The following is a 22,729-nucleotide window of genomic DNA, read 5'->3' as shown; positions in this document are numbered from 1 at the left end:
TGCACTTTTGTACTGTGGACCTCTCCTCAGAATGTGACAGGAAGGGAACAATGGAATCCTGCACTGATGAGTTTTTTTTTCTGACTGCTTCTTGGGAGTTAAAACCTATATAGCAGTGGTGGCGAACCTATGGCACTGGTGCCAGAGACAGCACTCAGAGCCCTTTCTGTGGGCACCTGGGCCATTGCCCCAACACACCAGACAGGAAAGCATCTTCCTGCAGTTCCAGAAAGCATCTTCCTGCAGTTCCAAGCAACTTAAAAGATGCTGCTTTCAGTCATGCTTTGATACTTACTTCGCTACTTGGGACTGTATCAAGAGGGAGAATGAATAGACAGGGCAATGAATTACTGCTTTAATTTTTGGTTGGCACCTTACGATAAATAAGGGGGGTTTTGGGCACTCGGCCGCTAAAAGGTTCGCCATCACTGCTATATAGTTATAGAAGCTAGAATCTAAGTGACTTTTCCATTGCATAGTGGCTGTGCCAGGCAGGGGTGAACCTAGCCTTTCTGCTGCCTAAGGCGAAATATAGAAATCCCCCCCATACATGTAATATATCAAGGAGTGTCGGGACCAGACCCAATCATATTGGTTTAATGTGAAAATAAAGCAATGCAAAATACATAGTGTGCCACCCTGTACTATATAATACACACAGCGAGCTACCACAAAGAACAAAATACATAAAACAATCCGCCATATAAAATAAAATCAGTACGGCGTGCCCCCATGTACCATGTAAGACGTACGGCGTGCCCCCATGTACCATGTAAGACGTACGGCGTGCCCCCATGTACCATGTAAGACGTACGGCGTGCCCCCATGTAAGACGTACTGCGTGCCCCCATGTACCATGTAAGACGTACGGCGTGCTGAATATATATATACATACATAGAAGTTATCTTCAGTCTTTTCTTCTTTTCTCGTCGGCCTTGTCGTCCAGAGGGTAGGGGGGGAGGGTTTGCCAGGGATGGGGGAGCTGGGATGCCGGGGGAGGGGGGGAATCTGAGAGGGGGCCAGCGCGGACATTGGGCTGTGGTGGGGACTGGTACCTGTGCCTGGAGGCTGGATGGGTGTGATAGGCGGGCCGCGGGGGGAAGTGTCGGCCCGCGCGCTGATACATGTGCCGTCCGCGGGCGGGTGGATGTGATGGGCGGGGAGATGTGCCGGCCGGAACTCATGCTGGCGGGCGGGAACCCGACGCCGCCCACTAGTGTAGCAGGAGGTGCGCCGCCTGAGGTGAGAATCTCTACTTGCCTCATGCGAGGTGCGCCCCTGGTGCCAGGATACTGCAGCCTGAATTCCATTCACTTCAATGGGAGCCTAACTGCAGTTCTTGAGCACCAATTTCTTTATAAATGTATGAAAATCCTTAGGGGGACAGACAATCACTTTATTAAATGTTGCGAACAGCATTTTTTTTGGCATAATCGATGCCACAATATGTCTGTCCACATAAATGTGTTTTGAATGAGAAAGCAGAAGTCTTTGTCAGACATCTCTGGGGACAGCTTGTCTCCCCAAGAACCAAAATTAGCAGAAATGTAAAATATCCCAAAAGACTTGACCCTTCTTTCCCTTTACGTCTATCATGGATAGAGCTGGAGGTCCCATGTACATTAGACACAATCCTCCAATGTGTATGGCCATTATGTTGAAATAAATTCAAAATAAAGTAACAGGGATTTTACTGAAATTAGAAAAAAGGTTTTGTTGACCACATGGCTCCTGTCCATGATCTTGCTTGTATAATATTGTAGCTATGTCTTGTATGGCCTAATGTTGGACTATTGATGAGTTTTTGGGTTGCTTGCATATATTCTTTTGTTTTGTCAACAGCTTAAGTTGCCTCCAGTGTCCCTTGCCCGTACATATGAACAGAAGTTTAAACAAGACATGGCAGCTTTGAAGGTAAGGGTGTTTGGGGGAACACATAGGTTCTATAGTCACTTATAGACATGGTTATATTTTAATTGGTGCTCTAAGCACTCTGTTTACTTAAAGGAAATCTACCATGAGAATCACCGATGGTAGACCCCTAACACTTACATGTTTGTCCGTGTTTTATTATTTTTTGTCAGAAATTTGTAGAAAAAAGTGTTTTAGAAAATATGTAAAGCAGCCCGAGGGTCTCTGGGATAGTCTATGTAGCCCCTCCAAATTTTAACCCCTTTTAACCCATTCAAGACTCCCATACGGCTTTATATGCCCTATTTGATCATGTCCTGTGCAGATAGGACATATACACTCACCGGCCACTTTATTAGGTACACCATGCTAGTAATGGGTTGGACCCCCTTTTGCCTTCAGAACTGCCTCAATTCTTCGTGGCATAGATTCAACAAGGTGCTGAAAGCATTCCTCAGAGATTTTGGTCCATATTGACATGATGGCATCACACAGTTGCCGCAGATTTGTCGGCTGCACATCCATGATGCGAATCTCCCGTTCCACCCATCCCAAAGATGCCATTTGAGTACAGTAAACTCATTGTCATGTTCAAGAAACCAGTCTGAGATGATTGCAGCTTTATGACATGGCGCATTATCCTGCTGAAAGTAGCCATCAGATGTTGAGTACATTGTGGTCATAAAGGGATGGACATGGTCAGCAACAATACTCAGGTATTAAATATAAATAAACAGTAAGAAATTTTAAACACATTAGGTATTGCCATGTCCGAAAGTGCCCGATCTATCAAAATATAATAAGGGTTTTTCACTGCGGAAAATGGCAAAAATGGCACTTTTTTGCCATTTTGTAATATATAAAAAAATTCTATAAATAGTGCTCAAACTGTCGTATAGCTCTAAAAATGATAGCATTGAAAACATCAACAAAAGTCACACAAAATGACACCACCCACAGCTCTGTACACCAAAGTTTGAAAAAGTTATTAGCGCCGGAGGAAGGCAAAAGAAAAAAGAAAAAAATTTGTACAGGTGTTAATTTTTGTAACTGTATGAAAACATTATAAAACCATTATAAAATCCAAGCCCACAGGAATACGGTGCAAATGCATTTTTCACCATTTTCACTGCATTTGGAATTTTTTACCCGTTTCCCAGTACACGGCATGGAATATTGAATACCATCACTATGAAGTGCAATTTGTTACACAGAAAACAAGCCTTCACAGAGCTCTTTAAGGGTAAAAATAAAAAAGTTATAGATTTTTGAAGGAGGGGAGTGAAAAATGGAAATGAAAAAAACAAAAAAGAGCCAGGTCGTTAAGGGGTTAAATAAGAGCTGAACAGAACTGGAAAAATTGATTTGGACATTTTTACAAATATAGCTAGTGACCGGTTACCATAGAACCCTATTAACTAACTGACACCCTTCTTTAAGCTCAAACTTGTTTTCCCTCACATCCCCATAAAATCAACTTTACATTTTCAAACATTTACATTTGCAAACTGTACTCCATGCATGTATCAGATCAAATGATGAAATGCATGTATCAGATGAAATGACAGCATGCTTCTGTGGATGATGGGGAGGAGTAGTCCATACAGGCACGCTGTGATTGCATGTGATAAGATATATGCATGGGGTAAAGTTTGCAAATGTAAGGAGGCGAAAGGACCTTAGATGATGTCGCCCTGTCATGTGACATTATTTGCCGAATGCTGAGAAAGCATGGGGAGGATTGCCATGTCCCCTCTACTCCTGCTAAATCTTAATGCATGCCATGCAAGATTATAAACTTGATTTCATGAGAATGTGAGGGAAACAATTTTTAGCTAAAAGAAGGGTGTCTGTTAGGTTCCCTATTAACTGTCACTAGATATTTGTGAAAAATGGAGTGACTGGTTCCTTTTAAATGGCAGTAGTAATGCCATGGCAACATTTATTTCACTCTGCAATTGCTCTTCAAATTCTGACATGGAAATATTTTTTTCTATTATTCTGTGTTTTTACAGTGGAATATATCTTTGCCCTCCACTGTAAGGACACGTCGTAAATCAGCCCAACATATTCTTTCAATGGAGAGCAAAGATGAGATGTGAATTAATCCTCAGGTAGTGTTCTGTGTAAAGAAACATGGCCTACTTTTTGACATGTTTATTTTTGTTTTACAAATTATGTTCTTGTCTCTTTAAAGGTTCTCCCTCCCACTATATATATGCGAGTTACTGAACACATTCCCCAGATCATATCTTTTATTCAGCAGATCATTTCTAATGGACATGCTTATGCTACCTCACAAGGTATGGGTTCAAAAGAGTCACACCTGACAGACAAAAACACTCAGCAAAATGAAAATGTTGTTGGAGCAAGCAGTATGACCTGACATCCCTATTGATTTTCATGATCCATCTGTCATAATATCACAATAGAAGAGATGTCAGCATTTATGTCTCTTCACTATTACTAATTGAAATATTTTCCCCCACATATAATATCCCCCAAAAGTCTCTTGATAACAATACCAGATGGATAAATCTAGTTAAATCTAACATTCTTCTTTTGATGTATCTGCTATTCTGTTAAATTCTCACCAAATCTTTCAGCCAAAGAGTCTTGTAAATTGTTTTTTCTTTTTGTTCAATAAAACTTGCATATAACAGTTACCATATATTTCTCCAATGTCTTTGAGAGCAGCATATTACCGTAATTGATATTATAACTATTATAATGACCCTAACATAAGTATTACTGCCATTGCCATAGCATTTCAAAGCTATTCTTATAATGAATAAGATAAATAGAATCGGGGGAGGGGGGTTGGGGTTATCACTTTTTTTAGGTTTGCAATTTGGAAAATGTGTGGTGATGTGGAATAAGACTACGGTTTCCACTATGAATATTTATGGAAAAATCTGGCCTACAACATGGCTGACAATGACAAAGACAGCATAGCACAACATTAATTTGTAGAACAGCATGTTTGCAGCTGGCTGTGAATATTACGAGTGACTTTCAGCTAAGCTGGAATATCCTTGAGAAGCATCAGATCTGATTTGTATGCTGCACCTGTGGACATCTGTACTGTCCAGTAAAGAATGGAGAAAATGTATTTGCATTGCTGATATGCACTTTAAAGGGAACCAAATACAAAATGCTATTTGACATACATTATTTAGTGATTAATTTGGTGTTTACCCTTTTAAAATTGATTCAGTTGTTCTAAATAAATTTCCTACAGTAAGTTTAGAGGAATTATCCAATCTTTACATTAATAACCTCCCCAGTCATACATTGTACTTGACTTACATAGAGAACTGTAATATTGCTTTATGCCTAGATCCTTACTCCTAACTTCTCTAATGGTTGTGTACAGATGTTGACAGAAAAGAGGAAGTTTGTAAGTATATTTAGTAAAGACAGTGTAGTCCAACCAGGATGATGCCAGTTTACGTTCAGTCGTATGAAAAAATTATATTCTGCCTGATAAAAAAAAAAATGCTTAAATTTATAATCTTTATTAAATATTCTGATAAAATGGGCTATGCGAGGCATAGGCTTTTCAATGCACAACCAAGGTTTGCTTGATGAAAATAATCCAAAGGAGTTTATTTTGAAAAGTCCATATATAACATAATAGGTTCAATAAACACCAAGCTCTTGTAGTTCCACAGACCAGCAGAAGGCAAAACACAAATCTCCACAATCATAATCCCCCAGATTGCTGGTCAGGGACACCTTTTATACAATTGAAATACCCACAATTCTCTGCAGCTTCCCCTATAAAACACCAGAGCTGCTGCTGGCCTGCCTCTTATAAGGTCAGAGCAGATCCACCATGCTGCAGGTAAGTAGAACATAACATTTATTACATAGTATATTACATTGTTTTACATTGTAACAGCACATTCCCTGGTTTTGGTACACAGCTCCCAGGTGGTAATACTAGACAGAAGAGAATAGAGCATTAGGTGGCCGCCTAATGAGAGAAGTAGAATAAGGAGTCATCCACACTCATTCACACATAAGTTTACCAAACCAGGAAACTAATGTACCACAACCAGAGGTACAGAAAACCAGTTTTCAATACTATAAAAAAACATGCGTCTTCTTCACAGGCTATACCTTAGTCATGTAACAACAAAACCAGGCTTTCTGCAATACCTCCAGATTTCGATAACAGTGTAATAATGCTGAACAAAAATGTTGGGGTGAGTGTCATAAACACTCAATCCAGAAAAACTATACGCCATTTATTATCAGCAACCAATCATGATTCCTGCACTTGGGTAGCAGTAGTTACCTCGCTACTTTTTGCCTTGTGTGCTTGCTGAGCTAGTATGCTGTGGGCGTCAGGGTCATATTATTGTATGCTCTCCCATGACTCAACAACTAGTAACACTGTGTTGACTTCTAATAACACATCAACTTCCACGTTTCTTGGCCTCAGTTGTCACACTCTGAACACGAAATGGTGCATCTCCTTTTACCCTACGTATTCCTTACAAGGAACCTGTCACCAGGAGACTCCTTTTATAGCTCCCCCATCCCCATGGAGAATTGCACATACACTGCTAAACATTTTTTGTATGAAAAATTGGTTTTACAGAACTCATATATGACCTTTGAATGACTCCCCCCCCCCCCCCCCCACTCGGGAAACCGCTTTTCCGCGTGTAATTTTAAAAAGAATAATCCTGCCCTTCTCCATCATTTTATGCCCCTGATTTGCCCCCCCTGCAGAATCAAGCTGTCCCGAGTTATCGCTGACCGCATCAGACATTCTCGCGTCTGCGCTGTCAGCATCTCTCGTACCGTACGCACGGACAGACGCAGATAAATCGGTACCGTCTGACTTGGAGTAGCCGACTCGAAGTAGCTATGTGGACAGTGAGGCGCCGGGAGCTACGCAAACTATGTAGCTACTCTGAATCGGCAGCATAATGTGGCGCATCATGGCACCGCTTCATCTGCGCATGTTCGTGCACATGGTACAAGAGATGCTGACCATGCAGGCGCAAGAATGCCTGACGCGGTCAGTGACATAGAGTTACGGACAGTGGGCGGGACGTGAGTAGGTGACATCTATGTGGGGGGGGGGCATGAGGGGGGGGGGAAATTATGGAGAAGGACGGGATTATTCTTTTAAAAATCACACACGGAGGAGCGGTTTCCCTAGGGTGGTGGGGGAACTACTCCTCTTCAGCCCTGCCCAGGGTGTGACTTGGCTAATCACACAGCACATTGTCATTCAAAGGTAACGATAACGTATCTTTGTTCTGTAAAACCGATTTTTCAGACAAAATATATTTAGCAGTGTATGTGCAATGCTCTATGGGGCAGGAGGTGCTAAAAAGGGGTCTCCTGGTGACAGGTTCCCTTTAATCGACATCTATACCTGTGTTGAGGCACTTTCTATGAATGACTGACAGAGTGAATTGACCTGTTAGGTCAATGTGTTTTTAGGATAGCTGAATCAAGGAAGTCTAGCTCAGCAAACACATATTAAGGCAAAAAGTAGTGAGGTAAGTAGATGCTACCCAAGTGCAGGAATCCTACTGCCCGAGTGGTTGCTGATAATACATGTTGTATTGTTTATAACAAAAGAAATAAGTGATTGTGACAACATTTTTGTTCATCATTATTACACTCCTGAAAATCTGGTGGTATTGCTGAAAGCCTGGTTTTGTTGTTACGTGGCTAATGTATAGCCATGTTTTAACAAGAATATTTAATAAAGATTATATTTTTAAGCATTCTGGTATCAGGCAGAATATAATATGAAGTAAAGACACAGCAATAGACACCATCTCTGGGCCAATGTACATGCTGTATATGTCACATCCAGCTCATGCTACTGGTATTTGTACATTTTATGCTACTTTTTTTTTCCTTGTATAGTCCATTTGTCCAGCTGTGACTCTTCCCTTTCTCTTGTTGTCATTTGTTTTTGTTTGTACCTACGCTATTAATATGTGGTTAATGCATCTAAATCCAATGTAATCCTTAAGCTATAAGACTTACATTTGACTAAAATATGCTGGTGATCTATTCACTGTGGTAACTGCATTTTCTGTTCATTTTACAGGCAATGTGTACTTTGATGTCCAGTCAATTGGCAAAAAATATGGAAAGTTTATTGGTTCTTTTTCAGATATGAACACAGAGCCAGGTCAGTTAGTATATGGTCATACGTGTTGTGATGATACTATGAAATAGATTTTAAGAATTTTACCCTTCTTACTGCCAGGTATTTCTAGGCATTTTGTGCCTCCAATTAGTTGGAATTTTGTTTTTATTTTTATGTTAAAAATGTAAAAAAAAAATGTTCTAATATTAAACTTCATACTAACCCCCTAGCAAACATATTTTTATGAAAGCCGTCACCTGTAACACTGTATGAATACTATGCAGCAGTTTAACCCCTTTGTGATCGGGGGTCATTGCTGCCTGAATGTCGCAGTCAATTTTTGCAGTTCTGTTCTGCCCTTCTTGGAATGACAATATGTTTGGAACCACTTTCCATATCATAACAGTATTTACATTTGTTTTTTTTTTTCATGACATGTATGACTTTATCTTGATATAATATTCTAATAACATTTTTATAGAATAAACAGAAAACTAAAAATGTGAAAAAAACATGTTTTTTTGTAATGTTTTCCATTAAAAATGTTTTTATAAGCGGTAAAATTGTATAAGCCTTTTATCTAAGTATGTACAATGTTACAAAAACATTTTTGTAACATTGCTGCCAACATTTACCACTAAAATGAAGTACAACAAATGACAAAAAAAACAAACAAACTTAAAATTGCTTTGGTACTAAAAAGTTCAAAAGTTATAACCATAAAAACTGAAACAACGTGTAGAAAGGCACAAGGTGTTGGATGGTAGATACGTGTCACTGTGGTGCCTGGCCACGGTGTAGTAAAAACCAGTATTGCTGGTGTCAGTGGCGTTCGGCCACTGACACACTTTTGTTATTTTACCATAGCTGCAATACAGCTGATCCGAGACGTTTTTTTTCTGGAGCAGTCACAGTGCTGGGTGGGATGGCTGGTCCCACGTTCCAGGCCAGGGCTTACAGCCCTATGTAAAGCCACCTGTGTCAGAGCTGGGCCTTGCTGTGTGGGGAAGTCTGAGGACTGTAAAGCATCTGGTGCAGGCCAGCGCTCAGCAGCAAGAGATAAACCAGTTGCTCATTAAACAGATGGCCATGATGGCAGGAGCAATCAACGTCAAGGAGACCACAGCTCCACATAGCCAGGTGGATGGGCAGCGTGTGAGAAAAGCAGTACGTGAGGCATTGCAGAAAATGACTACAGAAGACAACGTAGAAGCCTTCCTTTACTGTCTTGAAGAGGGTTGCTGAACGTGAGAGACTGCCAGCAGAGCAATGGGCTGAAGTCTTGGCCCCGTTTCTCACAGGTGAGCCACAGAAGGCCATTTGGGGACGAATAAGACCATAGAAAGAATCCTAAGCAGGTTCTACTGGCCGGAATGTTACCGGGAGGTCAGTGATTATTGTCAGTCATGTCCTACTTGCCAAGTAACTTCCCCGGTGGCAAACTTCCGCAGCCCCCTAATTCCATTGCCGATTATCGAAGTACCCTTTGAGAGGGTAGCCATGCATTTGGTAGGGCCTCTGGTAAAATCAGCTAGGGGTCACCAGTATATACTAGTGCTAGTGGATTATTCTACCAGGTATCCAGAGGCCATTCCCCTGAGAAAGGCCTCCTCCAAGGTTATCGCCAGAGAATTGTTTCAGATATTTTCTAGAACAGGGCTACCTACGGAGATTCTGACTGACCAAGGGACTCCATTCATGTCCAGGGTGATGCAGGATCTCTGTAAGGTACTGAAGGTTACTCAACTACGCACCTCTGTTTACCACCCACAGACAGATGGGTTGGTGGAACGTTTCAACAAGACCTTGAAGGCTATGTTAAAGAAGGTAGTTCAGAAAGATGGTAGGTACTGGGATTACCTGTTACTTTACCTGTTGTTTTCCATTAGGGAAGTACCCTAAGCCTCCACGAGGTCTGTAAGACCTAACAAAAAAGATATGGGAGAGCAAAGTTACACCCTACGACAGTGTCATTGAACATGTTGCCCAATCACAGGATCGGATAGTTCAGGTCGTTCCTATTGTCAAAGAGCATCTTCTGCAGGCTCAGGAAGCACAGGCTAGAGTCTATAATAGATCGGCTCGTCTTAGACAGTTTAGTCCGGGGGATCGAGTTTTGGAGTTAGTACCTACGGTGGAGAGCAAATTCTTGGTGAGATGGCAAGGGCCTTATGAAGTTGTCGAGAGGGTGAGCAAAGTTAACTATCGAGTTCATCAGCCAGGCAGAAGAAAACCCTATCAGGTTTATCATATTAACTTGCTTAAGCCCTGGAAACACACAGATGCCCCTTTTAGGCCTCTTGCCTTGTGACCCAATCGAAGGTTAACAAAGAGAATGTGAAGATAGCAGAGACCCTGTCCTCCTCTCAAAAACACCAGTGCAGACAATTGTTGGAGAAAAATAGAGATCTATTCACAGAAGCGCAAGGGCTAACTAATGTAATTGAACACAATATCGTTACTGAGCCTCATGTGAGAGTGAACCTAAAACCATATCGGGATCGCAGTCATCACCAAGGAAGTGCAAAGAATGCTGAAACTAGGGGTCATTGAGGAATCTAAAAGTGGGTGGTCCAGTCCCATAGTGCTAGTCCCAAAGCCCAATGGAGAGTGGCGATTCTCGCAAATTAAATGAGGTGTCAAAGGTACATGCATACCCCGTGCCTCGGGTAGATGAGCTTATTGGGGAGCTAGGGCCAGCCCGGTATATCACTACCTTGGACCTCACCAAGGAGTATTGGCAAATTCTCTTATCTAAGGAAGCCAGGGAGAAGACAGCCTTTTCCACACCAGAAGAATCCTTCCAGTATATCAGGGTGCCATTTGGTTTACAAGGGGCCCCAGCCACCTTCCAAAGGGCTATGGATCGGTCTTATAAGACCTCACAGAGAATATTCAGCCGCTTACTTTGATGACATAGTGATCTTTAGCCGGGATTGGGAGAGTCACCTTGGTAAAATCCAAGCAGTCCTGAATGCACTTGGGCTGGTTTTACTATAAATCCAAGTAAGTGTGCCATTGGGATGGAAGAAGCCAGATACTTGGGCTATGTCGTAGGGAGAGGTGAGATTAAGCCCCAGAAAAACAAGGTAAAAGCCATCCAGGACTGATCAAGTGGTACCCAGAGGCTGAAGGGGCTTTCCAGAAGCTTAAGTTTGCTCTCTGTAGACAGCCAGTGTTGATAGCCTCTGATTTTTCTTGTGAGTTGGTGGTGCAAACAGATGCATCAGAGGTAGGCCTAGGGGCTGTATTGTCGCAGGTGGTAAATGGGGAGGAACATCCGGTGTGCTATCTCAATAGATAGCTGTCCCCAGTGGAATGTAACTATTCAATAATCGAGAGAGAATGCTTGGCCAGCAAGTGGGCCCTAGATTCGTTCCAGTACTACCTACTGGGTCGAAAGTTCAGGCTGTTATCAGACCATGCTCCTCTAAAATGGCTTAGAGAGAAAAAGGGTAATAATGCCTGTGTGACCCGTTGGTTCTTGGCTTTGTAAGACTTTAATTTTACAGTGGAACATAGGCCTGGCAAATTACAAGGTAAGGCAGATCCGCTGTCTGGGGTTTATTGCATGCTGGCTGAAGGTGCCCCCTGAAGACCCCCTGTGTTGGGCAGAGGGGTGGGGTATGTAAAAAGGCGCAAGGTGTCGTGGTGGATGGTAGGTACGTGTCACCGTGGTGCCTGGCCTCGGTGAAGTAAAAACCAGTATTGCTGGTGTCAGCGGCGTTTGACCATTTTAGCATAGCTGCAATGCAGCTGATCCGGGACGGGTTTTTTCTGGAGCAGTCACAGTGCAGGGTGGGATGGCTGCTCCCATGTTCCAGGCCAGGGCTTACAGCCCTATATAAAGCCACCTGTGTTAGGAGAAGGTGGGATGGTTCCCTGTGTGTAGCTGAGTGGAACACTTTGGATAGCAGAGCCAGATCTGGGCCTTGCTGTGTGGGGAAGTCTGAGGACTGAAAAGGTGCTCCTAACCTAGGAGGGTGAAGTACGGTACTGTGCCTGTGAATGTGAACTGTGCTTGATAAAATGGACTGAGATTTATCATATGGACTATGCGTTTTGTTTTGCTGGCTGGACCAAGCCCTTTTGCCTGTTATTTTTATGTCCAAAATAAAGACACCTGTTTTGTTTACCTGAAAGACTGCTGCCTGGCGCTTCTCTAAAGGCTACCATTTGAGTTGAACCCCTACAAACGATAAAACATCTCTAAGATGTCAAGGACTGAGTCTAGATTAATTTTTTATTTCAACACATTTGTCCCAGGGGGCTTGAATGCGGAAATTGAATAATTTGGGTTTTTGTAGCGGCCTGTATATGTTTATGAAACAAACTGATAAAATAATACAATAAATAAAAACAATGACTATTCAATTCACTATGTTTCACAGTTGAATGGACATACATAATGCCACTTCATATGTAGAACTTAAAGGGGTTTTCCCATCTGGGCATTTACATTTAATAAAATTCATTTGCATATGTAAACATTTTCTTCAATTGGATGTTGCCATGTTGACCCTTAGAAATGAAATAGCTTCCTTGGATACGACCACATCACATTTTGGCAGGGGTGGCCACACGTGCGCTATTCAGCCCTGCCTGACCACCTGGATGCAGCAATCATTACCACAGGACGGCTGTGGGAACTCCTCAGACATTTAATATTCAGAAACTTTTTGTTTCCTTGTGCAATCACTCCAGCAGAGGTGGCCATAACCAAGGTCTTGTTTCTAAGGGACCATATGACTACATTTATGAGAAATTTTCTTCACACAGGAACATTTTTTTTAAAATAACATCTAATTGAAGAAATGTTTATATATGGCAGATTAATGTAACTGAATGTGAATGCCCAGACGAGAATACCCCTTTAACAATCACAAATAGCCTGGGCCCAGGCGCAAAACAATTTACGGAGCATCTATTGTTTCATCCTGTCGTGGGTTTTATGACCTTTACTATATTTTATCTGTGGACAAATCTATAAGGTATATCCTTATATAGGTATAGCATTGTAAATGTTATGAGGATTAACGATAGGACAGTTATGTGATTTTTATGAAATTGATACAATTTTTATTGTATTCATACTGTTGTTTATTTGGGACCTATAGATAACATTACATTTTTTACAAATAAAATGTATGGAAACATTAATTTGAATATAATGGAATGAGGTAGTGTATCTGTTTTTCAGGTTTTTTTTTTTCCCTTTTAAATGTTTGACTCACGGTTGGACTGTTGCACACCATACCACCTGTGGTTTTTCAATCGGAGGCTAGTGCTAGTGTCGGGTTTTATTGGTTTACTTTTTGTACTTATTGTAATCTGCAGATGCCATACAGCCTTACGTAGACCCGAGACTGTCATGGCAACCAATCAGCGCACCCCGATGACATCACGAGGAACGGCAATCTCAACCAAGATGGCGGTACCTGCACTGCCGCCTTTTAAATTCTCACCCTGTGAGCACTCTTCATACATTTTTAACCCCTTAACGACTTGGCTTTTTTTAGTTTTTTCACTTCCATTTTTCACTCGCCACCTTCAATAACTTTTTTATTTTTCCACATAAAGAGCTCTGTGATGGCTTATTTTCTGCGTAACAAATTGCACTTTGTAGTGACGGTATTTAATATTCCATGCCGTGTACTGGGAAGCGGGAAAAAATTCCAAATGCAGTGAAAATGGTGAAAAAACACATTTGCAATGTTTTCTTGTGGGCTTGTATTTTAAAGCTTTCACTGTGCGCACCAAATGACATGTATACTTTATTCTTTGGGTTGGTACGATTACATGGATACCAAATTTGTATAGGTTTTAAAATGGTTTCGTACATTAAAAAAAAAAAAAAAAATTAAAACCTTTTTTGCGACTTTTTTGGCGTTTTCATTGCTATAATTTTTAGGACTGTGCGACCTTTTGATCACTTTTTAATAATTTTTTTATATTTTTCAAAATAGCAAAAATTGCCATTTTCAACTTTGGATGCTATTTTCTGTTAAGGGGTTAAACACAGTGAAAAAACTTTATTATATTTTGATAGATCGGGCATTTTCGGACGCGGCAATGCCTAATGTGTTTATGATTTTTACTGTTTATTAATATTTATATCAGTTCTAAAGAAAGGGGGGTGATTTGAATTTTTAGGGTTTTTTATAAAAAATTTTTTTTAAAAAAAAAACTTTTTTTTTAACTTTTACTATTTTTCAGACTCCCTAGGGTACTTTAACCCTAGGTTGTCTGATCGATTCTACCATACACTGCCATACTGCAATATGGCAGTATATGGGGATTTTACTCCTCATTCATTACAATGTGCTGATAGCACATTGTAATGAATGGGTTAAAACGAGACGATCGACGTGAAGGCAACCGCGAGCCCTCTCCATGCATTTTGTGAAAATGTGGTGAAAGGTTCTCTTTAAAGAGGAGAATCTTACCTTTATCATACCAGGATTGTGTTTTTAGATGAACCAGGGATATCCACTGTTAAATTTACTGTTGGGAATCGAGATTTGTATTTAAAAATCAGATTTTTTACTGTGACTTTAACAGTGGATATCGGTTGTTCTTTCACCTAGAAACACAAATATTGTCCTGATATTATATTAAAGGTGAGATTCTCCTCCTTAATAGGACAGCAGAAGTGTCTTTCTAATTTCCACGCTTCATGAGATATGACCATTCATAACTTGACGCGTATATACTTTCTATCTGCTTGGAGCATGTGCAGTCGTGAAAGAGTTAATATACATGGGCACCTAAATGTAGTTTTGATTGAGTATATTGTTTTAATTAAAAAAATATAAATTCATTTTGGTGTCAAAAAATGTGCCCCAAGCAGAAAATGATATGCACTGCACCTCCTAAATCTAAAAGCTGATAATGCTTAGTTAAAAATAGCTGGTGTCCTACTTTTTAATCTTTCTGGTTTAGTCTTTTTTTCACATTCTGTAAAATAGGCACCTGCATTTTAAATCTCTCAATTTACACTGTACTCTGGTAGTCCAAGCTCACCACTGGTTTCTCAAAAAGCAAATTCCAAACCAGAGTGTATATAAATGAATCTAAGAAGGATTATTTACTGATGAGTTTCTTCCATATTAGTTGTAGAATTAATGAAAACTCATTATAAATATTATATTCCTATATTATGACCATGATGATGGGGAAATTGTGCCCAAATCTGTCCCCTTAATTTGTATTAAAAATATTATTTGTAAAATGTAAAATTATACTGTTTTCCAATATACTTTCTCTATTGATTCCTCATGGCTTTCTAGATCACTGCTTGCTAACATTATATAGCAACAGTACTCAACCTGTGGTTCGTGGCCATTTTACAGGGGTTGCCTAAGACCATCGGAAATATGTTTTCCAATGATCTTGGGGACCAAGACACTGTTCACCTATTGAATAATCAAATGTACATGTGTCTTTACCCACTATGTGGCAGCGGTAGGCTGGTAATTATGACTCAAATGGGTCCAGGGACTGCAGTGTGTTATCGATAAGTGGTCACGGTCACAGTGGTCATTCTATAAAGTTACAATAAATCGTCTTTATAAAAGTAACAGAACAATATCACTGTTCGGACAGGATTTTTGCTACTGAGGGAGAGAGATCGTTCTATTACTTCTGTTAAAGTGAAATCACACCCAACACACATTTTACACTAGCGATCCCCTTTTTCCATTGACCCTTTCATGCTCTGATTGTGTGTATCTATATATATATATATCCTTATTTTTCTAAGTGATTTTTTTTGTGTGTGTCGCATAGATATATATACACACACAGTAACTTATAGAAAAGTATATATTAGTTAGTATATAGTATAGAGCAATAATAGACGTCATTGGTTTTGCAAAAAAAAAAAGTGGTGTAGTTACAATTAATTTATAGGCACTCGTTGTGTGTATGTAAGTCGCTTCATAACAACCCCCCTCCCCCCAAACGAAAAAAATTCCAGTTAGTATTTAGTGCTTTTTTTTCTGTAGACAGTGGTCTTTTGTGTAACCGCATACACTTTTTTATGTGCACACACTATATCGTAAAGTACATGCCGTACATACAAGTTTTTAATTTTCCTAGTAAAATCAAATGGCCAAGCGACATTGCAGTGTTGCGGAGGCGTACACCTTCCATTGTTTTCCAGTGAGAACATTAATGGAAAGGAGTCAGGTTCTGAATATGAACCGATTTGAAGACAGCACACACAAAGTGATAGCTCTGGTTGATCTGACAGTGACATGCCAAAAAAGATACCAAGGACCCTGCAGAGTTTAGGTGTTGGGAGAATTTGACAATGCAGGTGCAAGTACCAGCACTGTTGAGCCACAGCCAACTCCAAGCCATGTGGAAGAAAGTGTCAGTTTGAACACTGGTGAAGAGAGTGTTGAACTTGTAGCTCCAATTTCTGATTTACATAGGGCACTTTGTGTTTGATGCTGGCTATCTGATGTATTAAATCCAGTGTGGTGCCCCTCAAAAAATACATCAAACATTCCACCATTTACAGCACAGGCTAGTATTGATGTGCAAACTGAGAATTTTTACCCAGATGAGTTTTTTTCTAATTTTTATTACTTATGAGCTAATGGCTAACACTCCTGAGCTCACCTCCTATTCGTCCACAAATCCTATTCACCACATGGCAATTTTTTATTCTGTTATGACTGGTACCAAATTTTGATGCAATTTATGCATTTAAACGGCAATCCAATTTGTCACAGAGAAACTCAAATTGACAAACTTTTTAAGCTGAGGCCCCTTGTCTCCTATCTGAACAGAAAGTTTTCTGAAATGTATACCACCAAGAAAAATATAGTGATGGACGAATCACTAATTCACTTTACTGTCTTTCAAACAGTACAACCCAAGCAAGAGATCCCGATATGGTGTCAAGATATATAAGTTGTGTGAATCTGGCAGTGGGTGTACGAAGGAAAAGTTAGCCAGTTGCATTCCCCTAGTTGCACCTCGTATATGGGCACTACTGGAAAAATTGTACTGGATTTGAAGTATCCACTACTAGGAAAGGGTTATCACTTTTATGTCGACAATTATTATAAAAGTATTCTGCTGTTCAAACATTTGTATGAAAAGAATAAGGTAGCTTGTGGGACAATTACAAAGAACAGGGTTGGCTTTCCAGAGTTTGGTATGTGGTTGATGGGAATAAGGTACACGGTTGATTGGAAGCAATGGCACAATTGTGCCATCTTCCAATCAAAAGTTATGGGGTTTTGATAAAAACCCAGACCCAAAAAGTACATAGCTGATGGGAGGGGGATAGAAAATATCCCCCTTACAGTGACATCACAGCCAGGGGTGGGGGTCAAAAATCCCCTGGGTTTGAATTAGTGAAGCAGCCACATAGTGTTATTCAGTCTGGGGTACTCTATTAAACTAGAAGATTGGTTCGCTATCTATGCCCAGTCCTCAGGCCAAAGAATTTCTTCCTATTTGACTAGCAAGAGTTTTTTGTTTCCATTGTCCTAAATGTAAGTATCGTATGTGTATTGTTTTTAATCTTTTTCATTTTATCTGACAATTTTATTCTTTGAGTGTATTGCATTTTTTATGTAAATTTAATGATTTTAAGAAGTCTCTGCTAGTAGCCTTAAAGAATCTGAGATTTTGAAGGGAATCGCGTTACCAGAGGTCATTGTTAGCATAATCCATGTAGTACGCGATTGCATGTTCTGTGTGAATGTATAATGGTAAAATCGTATAAGTAGTGAGTGCATGTGCTGTGTAATCATCAGGGTGCATTGTCTGTATGGTTGAGGTGCCTACAGCCTTCTTTATGTAAGTACCTTGTGGGTGGTGGCAGTGGATTGGCTGGGTGCTGAGTTTGCGTGGAGTAAATTTGTAAAATTGCTGTGGCTGCTGGCTACGAGGGGCCGTCCCTGCTGTGGCTGCTGGCTACGAGGGGCCGTCCCTGCTGTGGCTGCTGACTACGAGGGGCCGTCCTTGCTGTGGCTGCAATTACAATTCATAACAGTAGTAAAATTACATATATGAATTGGCAATGAAAATAATTTTATGGTTGGGGATCACCACTGTATAAAAAGGGTCGTCGCATTAGGAAGTTTAAGAACCGCTGGTCTATAGGAAGCTTCAGCTATGCTCTGGAAGTAAGCAGTGAAGCTTTCTATAAAATTTCAGCAAGCAGAGATCTAGAAAACCATGAGGAATTTGATATAGAATATATTTTAGGAAATTGTAATTATTTATGTAATGAAAAGTTATGCAATCTCCCCTTTGAATTGTTGTGAATGCTGGGGATGCAAGAATATCTGTGTTGACCTGCTGTGGCCGTTATGTTTGAGTACTGATGTTCAAAAATCAATTACGAGCCACAGCTCAAAATGTCCAATTGATGGTCCCTATCAAAATTTAACACATATATTAATATACTGCTTGTATAGAGGAACATTTAAAAATGAACCTTTATTGTATAATTCATAAAACTATGTGTGCTGGAGCTCACACTAATCGATAAACACGGAAGCCCAACAGACCAGTACAGTGTCAAATAAATATTTGTTAGCGGATATATCCATATACCGCATATTATATTAAGGCACAGCGTTAAGGAGTTCCTATCTTTTCACCACGCTGTGTTAACAGTAGGAGGGTCCTTTTAATGTGTCCACTGATATTCTAGTACACGACAAATTTTAGTGTATAATGGGGTATTCAATATGTTTTTCTCCCTCACCCCAAAGCATCACCAACGTGTATTTCTTAAAAGTCAGGAAAATCATAAAGAGGTGTATCGGTGGGTACTAAGTTTACCACCTATGATATGATATAGCTTATACACCTCCCAGATTCAGAACAGAATACATTACAGGGGTGTAGTGGTGGACCAGTGATTTACCACCCAACCCATACATACACCTCCACAATACCAATTATTTACACCTATTTACACCTGATGCATTTCCCTGCATATAGCAGTTCATCAGAGGTGAGATTATACACGATGTAGCACGTATCGTGGGTTTAGGAGTTGTGTAGTGCTTAGGTTCAATGCAGCTTCACAATGCCCACAAACACGCCGTGCCTAATACTAGTTACAGTAGCGTATCATTTGTCTTTTATTGTGACATAATGAGTCAAGGTTTTTGTTCATGACATTTTACTAGCATGTGAACCGCATCCTCTGCTGACTGTCTTTACAATCGGCTCATAGTTTACGCTATATCATGCCAAATCTTCGCTCTGTCTAGTGAGACGCCGGCGTTAGTATGGCCGCGCGTGCCGCTTGTACTCGCGTCTATTAATAGTCTTTGCTCCACCCTCACAGGGGGGTTGGTCCAGACTGCGGGAGCCAATCATGCATCGTATCAAGCTGTCATCCAGAAGGGCAAGACAAGGATGTCATTCGGATAGGTGGGTCCCCCCCTAGCCAATCACAACAGCTATGCTTGAATTGTTTACTTTGGAAGCCACGCCCCTCAAACCACCGCATCTGGTGATGCAGTGGCTATTTATGGAGGATATTATCGCAGATATAGCAGGTAGGAAAACAACATACGTGAAATTATCAGATAGGTGGCGGCAATTATTATGCAAGTGCATAGAGACCTTGTTTCGGAGGATAAACCCCAAACCAGAGATACAGAAGAGACCAGCACATCGCACGGTCCAAAGGGATAAAAGAAATCAGAATATAGTTATCATTACTTGGGACCAATAAAACCAAAATCAAGAAACAGAAGCGATCTTTTAAAAATAATAACGTGACCTCCAGGTGGACAATTCGGAGGATCTAAATAAAGCAAGTATAGACTATATGCTCATTGAGTCCATCGTTTTGCAAGGTTTTCAATGTGAAAATCCACCTGGATTCTCGTTGTATCACCTTGCGGCGAAGTCCCCTCCCCTTGGGGATGGTTCCACCACCTCAATGACCTGAAACTGCAGGACCCTGTGATTCCCCATTGTGATGATCCCACACATGTCTCGATATAGTTGTGTCTTCCTTATTTTTAGTGTCATTTACATGCTCCCTAATCCTCCTCCTGACTTCACGTGTGGTTTGTCCCACATACTGGGTGCCACAAATGTAGGTCATAAGATAAATCACCCCTGCAGATTTGCAATTGGCGAAATTGCGCATCCAGTATGTTTTACCAGTGGTGGTACTTTGAAAAGATTTCCCTGTTGATATGTATTTACAGGCTTTACAGCCCCCACACCTGAACATACCCTTGGGTTTTTCAGGAAGCCAAGTTCCCTGTGAGAGGCTTAAGATGACTATGGACAATCATATCTTTGATATTGCGTCCACGTTTATAGGTAATCGACGGATAATCCTCAATTACGTCTGCGATGTCCTTGTCCATTTTCAGAATACCCCAATTCCTGCTTAGAATGTGATGTATTTCCCTGTGGCAGTTATCAAAAGTACCAATCACTCTCAACTTGGAGTCTCCATCTGTTCGTGTTTTTGGATTCAACAATGTATTCCTATGACAACTCCGTGCATGATGGAGTGCCTCCTTCAGCACTTGAGGAGGATAACCCCTCTCAGCAAATCTGTTACGAAGATCTTTAGCGTCTGCTAAATAGTCCCCAGTTGAGGAGCAATTTCTCTGTACCCTCAGGTACTGACATTTGGGAATGCCCCTTTTCAAAGAAACCGGATGCAAGCTATTACACTGCTAAAGGTTGTTAGTCGCAGTTGATTTTCGGAATAGCTTGGTTTTTAGTTTTCCTGTAGGGGATAGTTCAATTGTTACATCCAAGAATGTTAACGACAATGGGTTAATTTCCGACGTGAAGAAAAGACCCAGTTGATTGACGTTCAGCATCTCCACAAATTCGCAAAAGAGTTCTTTGGTTCCACTCCAGAAAATAAGGACATCATCGATGAACCTCAGCCACAGCACTATGGCCAAGGTCCATCGTTCATGCTTCTCATGAAACACCACCTCTCTCTCCCACCAGCCCAGGTAGAGATTGGCATATGTGGGAGCACATGGGCTCCCCATTGCAACTCCCCTGAGCTTGTGGAAGATTCTGCCCTCAAAAAGAAAAAAATTCTTGGTCAGAATAAAGTCCAATAACTTAAGGACAAAGTTGTTATGGGCCGAAAATTGGACTCCCTTTGTTTTCAAAAAGTCTCCCACAGCCTCACATCCCTTGTCATGTGGGATGGAGATGTACAGGGCCTCCACATCGAGGCTAGCTAGTAGAGTCCCTGTGGGAAGCTCGACATCATCAATCTGCCTCAGAACATCCATAGTGTCCCTCACATAAGAAGGGAGGGACACTACGAATTGTCGCAGTATCTCATCAATGTATTATGCTTGCATTTTGTGTCAAGCTATTGACCCCCGATACGATAGGTCTCCCCTTCAATGGGGTCACTCCCTTATGTATCTTGGGTAGGGAGTAGAACGTGGCTGTGCTGGAATTGTCGGGATACATAAATTTCCATTCCTTCTCTGTGATTAATTTGTTGCCCTTTGCCTCATCAAGGATCTTTCGTAACTCCTGGCTAAACTGTTCGCTCGGGTTCATAGACAGCTTCTTGTAGCAATGTTGATCTTTGAGTATCCTTAGGCACATCACAACATATTTATCCCTTTCCAGCACGACCACATTCCCCCCCTTATCCGATGGTTTGATGATGATTGTGGGGTCACTACTTAAATTTCTTAAGGCTTCCTGCTCACCCCTGGAGAGATTCGGTTGCGTCATATATCTCGTATCCAGGGTACATAACTGGTCTGTTACAACTTTCAGGAAGACATCAATTGGAGAGCCATCGCACACTGGTGCTGTATTTTTAGATTTAGGTTTTAAATTAGTGAAAGGACCCTCACCTGGCGTTCTCTCTCTCTCTCTCTCTCTCTCTCCTCCAGGAGGGCCTCCAAGTTATAAAAATCAGACATATCTGCCTCCGTTAATCCTAGTTCAAGACACTTTTTCCTGTCATGCATCTTAAAAAAAATTTTCCATTTAAGTCTACGACAGATTCAGATCCTTAACCCATTCAAAGATATCCACCTGCGGAACAGGAACAAAAGACAGTCCTTTTGATAGGACACTCCTCTCCTCATCAGATAAAGTTCTATCTGACAGATTAATAATTTGGAGTTATCAGTGATAGAACAGGAAGGGAGGACTATGTTTTTTGAGGCTCGTTCTGTCCCCTTAATAGGTAATTTGAGATGGGTAACTCCTGCCCTAAAAAATGTTCTCTCTCGGTGCTGGTCGATGGTTCCCCTCTTCCACCTCGTGGACCCCTGCTGCCTCTACCTCCTGTGCTACCTCTTCCTCTGCCCCTTCCTGAGTTGGAGCCTTTCACTTCTTTACCTCGGTTTCCCCTTCCTCTTTGGGATTGTGAGCCCTCAGAGGCCGATGAGGACTGCTCACAGTCACTTATCACCTGAGTTTTTGATAAAAAATCTAACGCTCTTCCTTCCTTAAAGTCTAATGTATCCCTACAATATTGGAAATGTTGGCGGTGGAACCATCCCCAAGGGGAGGGGACTTCGCCCGCAAGGTGATACAACGAGAATCCAGGTGGATTTTCACATTGAAAACCTTGCAAAACGATGGACTCAATGAGCATATAGTCTATACTTGCTTTATTTAGATCCTCCGAATTGTCCACCTGGAGGTCACGTTATTATTTTAAAAGATCGCTTCTGTTT

The 22,729-nt window shown here is 41.0% G+C and overlaps 1 protein-coding gene across 2 annotated transcripts in view; it reads left to right on the top strand.

The window, feature by feature from the left end:
* CARS2 (cysteinyl-tRNA synthetase 2, mitochondrial) overlaps positions 1-22,729 on the top strand; it is a 65,473-nt gene that overhangs the window by 22,027 nt on the left and 20,717 nt on the right. For both annotated transcript variants that reach the window (XM_072135570.1, XM_072135569.1), the window contains exons 4-6: positions 1,844-1,915; positions 4,110-4,215; positions 8,001-8,084. In XM_072135570.1, coding sequence (XP_071991671.1) covers positions 1,844-1,915; positions 4,110-4,215; positions 8,001-8,084 — 262 coding nt within the window. The remainder of the gene's footprint in view (positions 1-1,843; positions 1,916-4,109; positions 4,216-8,000; positions 8,085-22,729) is intronic.

This window comes from Engystomops pustulosus, chromosome 2 (assembly GCF_040894005.1).
Source record: "Engystomops pustulosus chromosome 2, aEngPut4.maternal, whole genome shotgun sequence".
Classification (NCBI taxonomy): Eukaryota; Metazoa; Chordata; class Amphibia; order Anura; family Leptodactylidae; genus Engystomops; species Engystomops pustulosus.
This window is presented reverse-complemented; position numbering and strand designations above follow the sequence as displayed.